We start from the raw sequence: 11,906 nt of genomic DNA, 5'->3' as shown, positions 1-11,906 counted from the left end.
CTCATCTGTTGCTACTTGAGTTTTAATTTACTCTCTCAACCTATATATTTTTGCTTTCATTAAATTATATGAAAAAATGTTTATTTAAATTGACCTTACTACGAAATATATATAAAATTTATTTAATTACGACTATTTAAGAACAAGAAAATGAAAGAATGGTAAAAGTGATAAAGACATATATACCTATATATAGCTAGCAAAGAGTTTAAATAACTGAAGTATGTATAGGTTAAACATTAATTTGGAAATAAGTTTGGTTTATGAAGGTCCAAACTAAATGGTCCTAAATAAGGAGAGTAGCTAATAACCTAATTCAATATTTATATTTTAGATCATAAGGAACTTAAAAAACAGAATCTAAAATCGCGATTATTAGAAAAGTTTTATTTAAATTTCATTTAAGCCTGCACACAAAAATAAGTGTGGAAACTAAAAAAAAAAGGCTTAATTTTCATTACTATCGTTTGCTAATGTCTAGCAAATTATTTCAGTATAATAAGTCTTAATATTATATACTAAAAAAATTATTAATATTAGAATGCAAGTGTCGCACCAAAATTGACTAGCTTCTACGCATTTCTTTCCCCACATAAATTATTATTTCTCCATGTAAAATTATATTTAAAATGTTGTTTTTGCATATGGCATCCATACCTTTTTTAGAGTTTCCATTTCCGTAGTACATAGGATTGACTCGTATGTGCCAGTATCAAAGTTGTAACACAATGTCTACGGCTAAAGCCCATTAATAATAAAATAGTTTCCAACATTTTCAGTCTTCCAGTGACTGGTATATATGGTCCTATTTTCTATTCTTCATGAACGACTAAGTATTACAGAACCATATGAACATGCTTAAGACATAATTGATTCATATCTTTTACTTCCACAAATATATAATTACTCTTCCTCTTCTGCTTCTGCTGGTAAAACGGATCATTAATCAATTTCCGCAAGCTAATCCCGACAGCTGATGCTAAAATTAGTGGCTCAGTAGTCACTATCTCTCCTAAATGTTGAGCCAAAAGGATCTCATCTTCTTGATTCACAAAACCATCCAGTTTAACCAGTTTTAGATGTTTCAGTTTTGTGTTCCTACCTGCAACTTCTGTTGAACACGAAGTGATCTTTTCTACACAGTAGCTTTTAGGATCAATCTGCAAAATTACTGAATTATTCATCTAGATGGTAATAAACAGGTCAAAAATTGCTAATCATAAAAATATAAGGAGTAGACTCTATATCACGAAAAATCATTGCAAGGTTTTTGTAATTAACCCAAATAAAAAAATTTGGAATCATTCAACATCAGAGCATAAAGAACCTATTAGAAATGAAATCAGAAAACAAGGAAACCAAGAAACTATTAACTTACAGTGACAAAGAGTCGCTCTAATGAAGGACATAGTTTCAAGAAAGACATTAAGGCCTGACTATCATATTCTTGATTTAAATTATCAATCCACCACAGCTCTTTAAGACCATAGAATTGAAATTCTGCAAGAAATGTAGATAGCCATGGACAGATAAATGTCTGCAGCAACAATGTTTGAAAGCTCATCAAATAACATTCAAATGACAAATTCAACAAAAAATTATTCCAATTAATTTGATTAACAACTCAAAAGCCAAAAAAAAAAAAAAAAAAAAAAAAAAAAAAAAAAATCTAAATTGCTTTCAGTCAATGATATTAGAGTCGTCTCAAAAATTATGAGATAGGGATTTTAAACTCCAATCAAAGCTAAATTAATTATAAATAAATAAAGGCAACAAGCAAAAGAACTATAACTCATTGGTACTGGGTTATCTCCATGATTATGAGGTTGAGATTTTAAATTTCAGTCAAGCCCATTTAAAGAAAAAAAGAAAGAAAAAGCAATAGAAAATACCTTAAAAGTCCATTTGCATACAGTAAGCACTTTCACGTTCTTTATAGTTAACAGGACAGAGTCAAGATCTTGGTTAGTAAAGCTACTTCTCATGGGGCCTTGTCTGAAATCAAGAAATGCATCGACCAAGTTATAATGATAATCAAGCCAAATGGAAGGTAACAATCCTCGAAACCGGAAAGTTTTAAGTTTAAAACATCTGACAGTAAGAAACTCCAATTGTGGGCAGTCAAAGATTGTAAAACTCAAAAGCTTAGTATCAGAACCAATACTTAATGACTGTAAACAATTGCAGTTTCTGATTTTCAAGGTCTCAAGAGACTGAAACTTTGATAATATCAAAGAAACTGCCTTGTTTGTTAGATGATTGACGGATATCAAATTAAGACTTCTGATAGTAGACAGAGATGGCCGGCCGGCAAGATTATTATTGAAGTCTAGTTGCAACTTAAACTGCCTGTCAAATTCTTTTTTTCCAGTAGAGAAATCAAGATGGAGTTCGTTGTTTGGTGCAACGATAGCTAACGAGATATTACCATTTATAAAATGGAACTGAAATTTTCTTGTATTTTTCAATGGGTCTTGCTCATTAAAATTAGCAAGAAAATTACAAATTGTAGTGACGAAATTTTCTTCTGTTCCATGTTGCACTAGAGCTGTCTTCCATAGTAGTCTCCATCTTTCTGAAAGGAAAATGGTTTGTTTGGCAGATTCAAATGGAAGAGAAGAAATTATGTAGAAAAGAATTTCATTAGGCAAATTACTAATGAAATCCTCCATATTTTCTTTTCTAAGACTTACATAACTTATAAGTCACAGATTCAAAAGTTATATATACACACACACACATATATATGTGTGTGTACACCCAAACCATTTACTCCTTTTGTATCATTTTGTTTATATGGTATGACAAAACACACATATTAAGAATTTAGTCAAGAAAAGTTATTTTGCCCTTCTACCCTTAATAACTCATTAAGATATTTTGTTTATATGGTTTGTTTGATTTTTTTTTTTTCAATCTCGTAGTACCTTGATATACTTTTTGAGTATGAAATTAATTTTGTTTTGAAATTCTTGAATGTCTCTCCCTATAAATATGTTTTCACATGACGAAATTTTAACAGAGCAGAAATCATCTGCTGAGTCAAGCGTATGTATTATGTAATCCCGTCTTTTAGGTGAAAGAATGTCATTTTTCATATATAGGTTAAGTTGTTATAAGGTCACTATCTTGGAGACGTGAAATAAACTTAAATCTAATAATTTGTTAATTTTATGTCCTTTGGTCATTGTTTAGACTTTGCTGAAACATACTAATGATGATAAGGATACAAGAATTTGCCAATTTAACACACGACAATGCTGTTAGATAAGGATGCAAGCAAATGCCGTTTGAGATTCTCGTTGAAAATTGAATTAGAATATTTATTGGTTATTCCATTTGTTGGTTCGGATGGCCTATAAGTTTTTCTAGAACAATTACTCCACCAAACTCCCAAACTCCTTTATCTTCCGTAGTCTAAACTTCTTTATCTTTTAAAATTGACTGACTAAATCATCATACGTTATGATTGTTCAATTTTCACTTGGTATTTTAGTATTTATGCACGTTCATTATATTTTTTTTATAATATTAAGTGTTGGTTATAATTTTTTTTTATATTTTTTTAATTTTATAATGTTGAAACATGATTTTATATTAAAATTAATATGAATAGAATGGCTAATTAATCCATAAAACAATAATCAAAGTGATTATACATATACTTTAATTCAATTTATTCATTACCATGGATTCAAAGTGCATTCTAACGACACATAATGCCACAAACCTAACAAGTACACTTCGATGTGAATAAAAAAAAAACAAGCATGTTTCAATATATGCATATGTTTACGTATAAGTTCTCCAGTAAAAAAAATAAAACATCTAATAATAATCAATAACAAACTCTCTTATTACCAACAAAAAATATAATTATCTATGCTTATATACATGTAATCAGTGAGGAGGGAGGGGTAGGCATGGCCGGTTCAGTGAACCGCTGGTTCGAGATGTTTAAAATTTTGAATCGGAACCGACTCTTGAACCCCCGGTTCCGGTTCCGGCACGGTTTGGCATGGTTCCGACGAATCGACGGTTCGAATTACGGTTCCGATTCGGTTGCGACATTATGCAAATTTTTAAAAAAATAATAAAATTTTGATTCCGAATTCATAAATAAATAATAATTTTAAAATGTTTAAATTTTATTAACTAAATAAATTATTATAAAATTTTAAAACAAAAACTTCTATTAACTAACATAGAACTATTATTACATGAAATTTACAAATTTTGCTAATTCACTAATATAGAAAGCTATAAATGGAATATAAAATTAATGAAATGAGTTGGAAATTATTATTTTTAAATACTAAGAAAATTATTAAAAAAATCAAATGAAGTAAATTTATGAATGGAAAAAATTGAGATTAGAGAAAGAATTTGGAATTGGTTGTAAGAAAATAAAAACTAAACAATAGATAATTTCAATATTAAGGAAAATAAAACAATAGAAAAAATAATGAAATATGGAAATTTGAGAGAATTTTGATTGATAATAAGAGAAGAGTTATGATATAATTGGTTGTGAAATAAAAAATCATCAACTCATCATATTTATACATGTTTCTCATTTATTAGTTTTCCAAATTGTCCCCTATAAAAGAAAAATAATAACTATATTTTTGGATAATTTAATAAATTACAGTAAAAAAATAAATAAATGATTAAAAAATGAATAAAATTTATTTACCAAAAAATAAATAAATAACACCTATCATATCAAAAACTATTCGTTACATTTTTTTTTTATACACTTGAAAGTATTTTTTTTATTTTTTATAAATCAACTATTCATGTACCATTTTTTGTATAAATTAAGTAAAAAAAATGTGTATTTTTTTTCATCACTTTTTATAACTTATGTACTATTGTACTTCTCTTCACCATAAATCAAATCAACTACAATCAAATCAAGTGATATAAATTTTTTTATAAAAATTTTAAGCTACAATTTTTTTGTGCATTCGGTTCGAACTGGACCGGAACTGCCGGTTAATCACCGGTTCCGGTTCCAAAATTATGAACCGCCGGTTCTGGTCCGATTCTAGTTCGTCTACAGTACGATTCGGTTTCGGTTAGAATCAAACCGGTGGCCATGCCTAGAGAGGGGGTTAGGGGGCCCACTGCCCCCCTGATTGTACAAAATCAATTGGACGTGATTCACTTTTTAGCTCGCTGGTACATGCTTTGTCGCTCAACTTGATGATATGGAGTGCAAATCCGCATAACAGTTAGCTTGAATTTATTCTACCCATGCATAAAAAATTCACATAAATATTAAAGTATAAAATAATATTATTAATTTATATTTCAATTATTTATACTAAATGAAGGCCCACGCTTTCCGCCGGTTACTTTGCCAATTTATAATTTACAAATAATATGTATTTATAATATATGAAGCATATTTAGTATATATTACAAAATTCATTTTTCCCGCAGGTTGCTTTATTAAATTTTCATATTATATAGAAATTATAATGCGGTTAATTTATTTAAAATAATTATAAATTTCAATTAGTCTAGCAAAGTTTTAGTTAGAGTTTACATTCAAACACTTTTTTTTTTTTTTTTTGAGAAGAAACAAATTAGAAATTTCATTAAGAGGAAACTTAATATAGATATGAGATACAAATAATTATAAATTTCAATTAGTCTAGCAAAGTTTTAGTTAGAGTTTACATTCAAACACTTTTTTTTTTTTTTGAGAAGAAACAAATTAGAAATTTCATTAAGAGGAAACTGTATATAGATATGAGACACAGATTAATATGTTTTTATATTTTTGTATAGAAAATCTAATAATAAACCACTTATACAAAAAATAAAAAAAATACAATCTTGATTTGAAGTATCTTATCGAGTTAACAGAACATAATATTTGTGTCATCGGCAATCACTTGCTCCACTTGGTGGCTATTCATGGCCACTATTCAACTGTATAGTCTTTCTGCAATTCCGACCTGATTACTTTCAAATTTCTACCATAGATCTGTACTTATTTTTACATTACTATCCAAATAACAAAAGACGCTAGACAAAATTACCATAATGGTGACTACAATAACACAGAATTAGATCTTAAAACAAAATCCCAATGTATAGGTGAAACAAATGTCAATAATTGGACGAAATAACTCAAACCTGTATACAGATCTAAGGATTATTTATAAAAAATTAAACAAAAAAAAGAAAAAGGGGTGATCACTAGTGAGGAGCTCACTGAGCTCACCGGTGGCTGCACCTGGAAGAAAAAAAAAAGAACTTTTAAATTTTAGGTTTGGGAGAGAGAGAGAGAGAGAGAGAGAGAGAGAGAGAGAGAGAGAGAGAGAGAGAGAGAGAGAGAGAGAGAGAGAGAGAGAGAGAGAGAGAGAGAGAGAGAGAGAGAGAGAGAGAGAGAGAGAGAGGCTTCAAACATTATTTTTTTTTATCTTAGATAATTCTATAAAATATAAAGTTCTATAATTCAAATAATTCAATATGGATAATGTACAACAAAATAATAGATAGATAAGAAAAAAAATTTAAATAACTTAATGTATATAATTCTATGTTAAATTAAAAATATTAAAAGCATAAACAAACAATACAGAATCCCAAAAGATAAAGTTACTGACAAATATAAATAACAAATAAGCCAAATTAACTATTCACTAAATCAAGTAGGATAAAAAATCAGTTAAACTAAATTTAAACTTATAATTAATTTTTTGTTCTATTATTCATAGGCCAAAATGCGTATTTTAGACCCTGTACTTAAAAAAAAAAAAAAAACATTGTGGCCCCTTATACTTTGCGAGAGTCCTATAAGGTATCTCTATTTATTTTTTTCGTATTTAATAGTTACTTATCATGGGCAAATGAAGCGCGTGCAACTCAAATCCCCTTACTTGAAAAAATATAATGACATGTCAGAGAGAGACACATATTATACGCCATATCATACACTGGCATCTCCCCTCCCTCCTCTTCGGACTTCCTCTTTTGCTTCCAAAACCATCAAATTGAGAGAAAGAAAAAATAAACCTTCTTTGCTTTCTAAAAGCATTTTAATTTACTTTAATTCCTTTAGAACACAAAATCAAAGAAGAGCAGAACTTGATCTGCTAGAAAAAGAAAGTTAAACAAAAAATCAAGAAAATAAGAAAATGAGTTGTTATTATTCAAGAATAGAAAGAGAAGAAAGCTAAACTAGAAAATCAAGAAAATAAGAAAATGGGGTTGTTGTTATTCAAGATTAGAAAGAGAAGAAATGGTTTCAAGGTGCAAATCAAGAAAATAAGAAAATGCATAGTACTGGATCTGCTTTCTTCCAATTCTCCACCACAGAAGCTAACCTCCACCACCACCAATGCCACCATCTCCCACTTGTTTTACCATCACTACCACTTTTACCTCCCGAACCTCCACCTCCTCCTACACCAATGAGTCCTGGCTCTGACACATGGACATCAATAACAGCTTCTCCACTACCCTCTCCTCCTCCGCAATTGCAATCACCTCCTATAACACCCTCCGCCTAGTCCTGTGAGACCCGACGACGGATGCCACATTCGGTACCGGAGATACCGTCTTAACTTAACATACAAATCATAAAATTAGATTATGAATTAGAAGTAATTGAGTATTCACAAGTTTAGCGAGTCATATGTTTTTTTTTTAGTAGATAATCATTTCATTTCGTTTTCATCTCTTTTTTTTTTTTTTGAAAAATAGATTGGGAAAAATCCTACAGAAATACTGTAAGAATTTCCCTTTAAAAACTGAGCTCGCTAAACATATGAATACAAAACACTCCCAATTAAACTCCAAACTCCCAACATCTCCAAATAATCATCATAACACAACAACACTTCTATATTTTCATAACTATATAAATCCTCAATAGCATTTTAATATTCATCAATATACTTAGGTGCCATCACAATATTCGAAACACATTCTCTTTTCAAGGAATATATAATCATTCTACGCCAAAAATATAATAAGATGTTATTCCTGAGTTAAGTAATTAATCTTTGAGAGTGAAGCTAGAGAAGTGATTTTTGGTGACAGTTGGTATCAGAGCCGGACCCCCTCCAGTAGATGTATGGTTCGAGGACGAACCACGCGGAAGCTGGTGGGCCTGTGACATCCCGACCCGGCAAAGCGATCCTAAGATGACAGGCTAGCTAGAGTAGTGGAATGCGGGACATAGGAATGAACCGAATCATATATCGAAAAGGGGGAAACTAATCATTAGAGGCGCCTTTTGGTGGAATGGCTAGAGAGTTGGAAGAACTCCAGGGTTAAGCGTGCTCGCTTAACGAAAATCCTAGGATGGGTGACCTCCTGGGAAGTTTCTCATTTCACCTGCGGGACAAAACCGTGAAGGCGGGTGTTGTGTTGGCCGGATTAGGCCGGGGCACAACCCCGTGGCCAAAACGGACAATTCCTCTGGTGATTAGAGTTGGGCGTGACACCTCCACCATCTTAGTCATCAAGCTGGGACTTATAGATCCTTTTGTTCCATAACCTCCTTCAACATCACGATCGGTTACTAAGGAGGAAGGGGAAGAGGTGACAACACGGCAATTAAACAAATTTTCACTCTTTTCACTATCGCATGGATACTCACACGCTAATTCCAACGTGGCGAGGTATTTATTAAATACAAAAAAAAAAAATAAATAGAGGTACCTTATGTTGGCTCAAGGGTCAAATTCTAATCTCGGAATTTTGATGATTAAAACAAAACAAATAAATTTAAATAATATTATTTGTGCTAATATAATTTTATGGAGAATTCTTATGGAAAGAAAAACGAACAAGGCAAGTCCTACATTTTGTGTGAAGATATCCGAAAACCCTAGTGGTTAGGTTTTTAGGATACATTGTAGGATAGAGAAAAAATTCATCTATAAGCACAAAAACTAATCTTTCTCTCATCAAAAATATTTTAGATTCTTCAAAAATATTTTTCGGAAATTAGATTCTTCAAAAATAAATTCTTTTGTCAAAAATTCATTTTCGAAAATATTCTTTAAAAATCAAAATGATTTAATTATCTAAAATTAAAGAGATTATGTCTCTAACGATTTTGGTAATAAATCGTATGATTTCTTTTTCGGAAATTCTCTTTGAAGATCTAAAGGATTTTAAATTTATTCTCTTACCTAAAACAAAGGAAGATTGTATCTTTTCATTTTTAGTAAGTAGTATCTTTTCGAAGAATATTTTCTCAAATAAATTGCTTTCGAAAATCTTTATGTTTAAGGAAAGAAAGATCGTTTTCTATTCTCTTACCAAAAGGATAAAATAAATTTTTGGTAACCAAGATTTTCGTATCTTCTAAATAAGGAAAACAAATATTCTGATTTCAAAATAAAATATCCACTTTCCAAAAGCGAGAGTCACAAATCTCTCTATAAAAAGGAGTTTTCACTCTTTGAACAAGTGGAAGTAAGAGTTTTCGTTTTAAGAGTATTCTTCCATTGATCACATCGCTTGTCTCTTAAAACTTACTCTCTACCCCCATTTTTCTTTTCATCTTTACACTTCACGTTTTTATCTTTAAAGAGAAAAGAATTTTTATAACTACTTTTGAAAAACGATTCTGTGTTCTAAACGATTTTCTAATCTGATAAACTGTTTTTCTTGTGCTTATATGTGCATTTCTTTCTGTCTATTTAGATTCTGTAATTTTTAGTAGACATGTTTTTATTTGATAAACATTTGTGTAATAGCTTAGGTGAAAAGCTATTGGGAAAGAGGTTATCAAGCAACCTTCTCCGTGAGAGAGATTCTAATGTCTTGAATTGAGTTTCTATACTGCCGAAAACAGAAAGGGTTGAGGTTATCTAGAACCTTTGGAAAATCTAGTGGGATAAAGGGTAGATCTAGGTGTTGATCTATTGTCTTGTACTGTTGGTTTGTCTCTTACCCTTGAAAAGAGATAACATAGTTAAGGATCTCAAGATGAGTCTTGGGGGGTGGATGTAGGCGAGTTAGTGCCGAACCACTATAAATCACTGTGTTGATCTTTTTATTTTCTGAAGTTTTGCTTGATACTGCTTTACTTACACTTCTGTTTATATTTTAGAAATGCTAAAGTTGTTAATGATTCTGATGTTCTAAAATTGGAATAAGTCTTATCTTCTCTGAATATTAGAACTCTGGAATTTTGATAAGTGAATATACCAAGTTCTAAGTTGTTCTTCTATTTACAGTATATTTCACTACTTGGGTTTCTAATTAATTTTCTAAATTTTATGAGGAAGTTCTAATTACAATAGCTTTCCATCATAAAGTAGTTCTGATACTTGATTAAGGCTTTGTGAAGCAGTTCTAATTTCAATAACTGTCTCTCACACAGTCTTATATGATTTTCTAAACTTTATGAGGAAGTTCTAATTTCAATAGCTTTCCTTCATAAAGCAGTTTTGACATTGGATAAGACATTGTGAAGCAGTTCAAATCAATAGCTGCACTTTGCATAGTCTTTCTATCTTTCATGAATAGAACATTGTGAAAAAGTTCTAATCCATAACTTACTCTTACAAGTTCTTTACTTTTCCGCTGCACTTAGAATTCTATATTTTGTTTTAAAATTCTAAAATTTATATTTGTTTTTAGAAAACTCAATTCACCCACCCTCTTGGGTTGTGCCATACATATACGGGACCCACACCTTATAGGACCCCCACAAAATGTAAGGGGCCACAAGGTTTTTTTGGTAAAGTATAGGGTCCAAAATATGCATTTGGCCATTGTTCATATGTCTATCCTTTAGTGCGTAAGCTTACCATATTTTGAAGCATATTTCCTCAAATTGCAATTGGGTTAGTTGAAAAAATATGAGATTTCTCATTGAGGCTATCATAGTAAAAGCTATAGATGGAGAGTAATCACCGTTTTGTATCCCAATAACTCGATCCTAATAAAAATTTTGTAGAAAGCAATCAATAAACAGAGTGTGTTAGAGTAATTCTAATAGATCAGCAAAAGAAGAAATAAAAAAATAATGAAAAATTGATTTAAGAGGATGAATGTCTTTATAGTCCAAAAAATATTAAAAAACAAACAATAAAAATATGAAAAAAAATATAAAAGAGTAATACAAAAACGATACATGATCAAATCTAAGCTTCATGTTTTTTTCAATATTTTTTCCAACCTTCTTCATTTAACAATGATGTCAATAAAAAATCAAATAAAAAATTAAATGAACCAATAAAAATAGAAAGAGAGAATTATAAACCAAGAAATGGAAGAGAACGAAAAGAGTTATATAGTAAAAAAAAAAGAGAAAATGTATGAAAGAGAAAATATTACTTTTGACGAAGAAAAAATTATTTTGTAGTTCATAATCTAAAAAACAAAAATAGTAAAATTTAATATGAATATAAAGAAATATAAATATATCAAGATAAAAAGACAAAAAATAAAAAATAGTCGCTGAATCAAATTGATTGGTTTGAGATTTGAAAGATAAAGAACAATGGAGTTATATAAATAGTTAGCTACAACTTATAAATTTCTAAAAAATAGAAAATATTTTTAGATTTTTTTAGATGAGATTTTTAGAAGATAAGGATTGGATTAGTTAAAGAGATTGTTAAAGAGTTTTAGAATTTGATTTTTTTAAAATAAATTATTAGTGATAATAATGTAACTTATATTATTTTAATTGACAAATAATTATAGTTTTTTTTGTTAAAAATGAATTAAAAGCCTAGAAAATTTATAAAAAAGAAAAAGAGAAATTCTGAAACCAGAGGATGCCAAGTCAGCATTTACAAAAAATTTTATGTTTCAACATATATATATATATATATATATATATATATATATATATATATATATATATATATATATATATATAAATTTATCTTTTTAGAATAAATTAAACATCATGTGTT

The 11,906-nt window shown here is 29.6% G+C and overlaps 1 protein-coding gene across 1 annotated transcript; it reads right to left on the bottom strand.

Annotated features, from left to right (window-relative positions):
* Positions 1-836: 836 nt before the first annotated feature.
* Positions 837-2,675, bottom strand: LOC105641602 (F-box family protein). The gene is made up of 3 exons (XM_012226188.2): positions 1,893-2,675; positions 1,379-1,537; positions 837-1,160 (listed from the first exon to the last, which is right to left on the bottom strand). Exons 1-3 carry the CDS (start codon positions 2,670-2,672, stop codon positions 837-839), a joined length of 1,263 nt encoding a protein of 420 aa, XP_012081578.1. The 5' UTR covers positions 2,673-2,675.
* Between the last annotated feature and the right edge of the window lie 9,231 nt (positions 2,676-11,906).

Source organism: Jatropha curcas, chromosome 6 (genome assembly GCF_041381405.1).
Source record: "Jatropha curcas cultivar XTBG-Jc1 chromosome 6, XTBG_Jcur_1.0, whole genome shotgun sequence".
NCBI lineage: Eukaryota > Viridiplantae > Streptophyta > Magnoliopsida > Malpighiales > Euphorbiaceae > Jatropha > Jatropha curcas.
The sequence above is the reverse complement of the archived record's forward strand: the minus strand, read 5'-3'. Positions and strand labels throughout refer to the sequence as shown.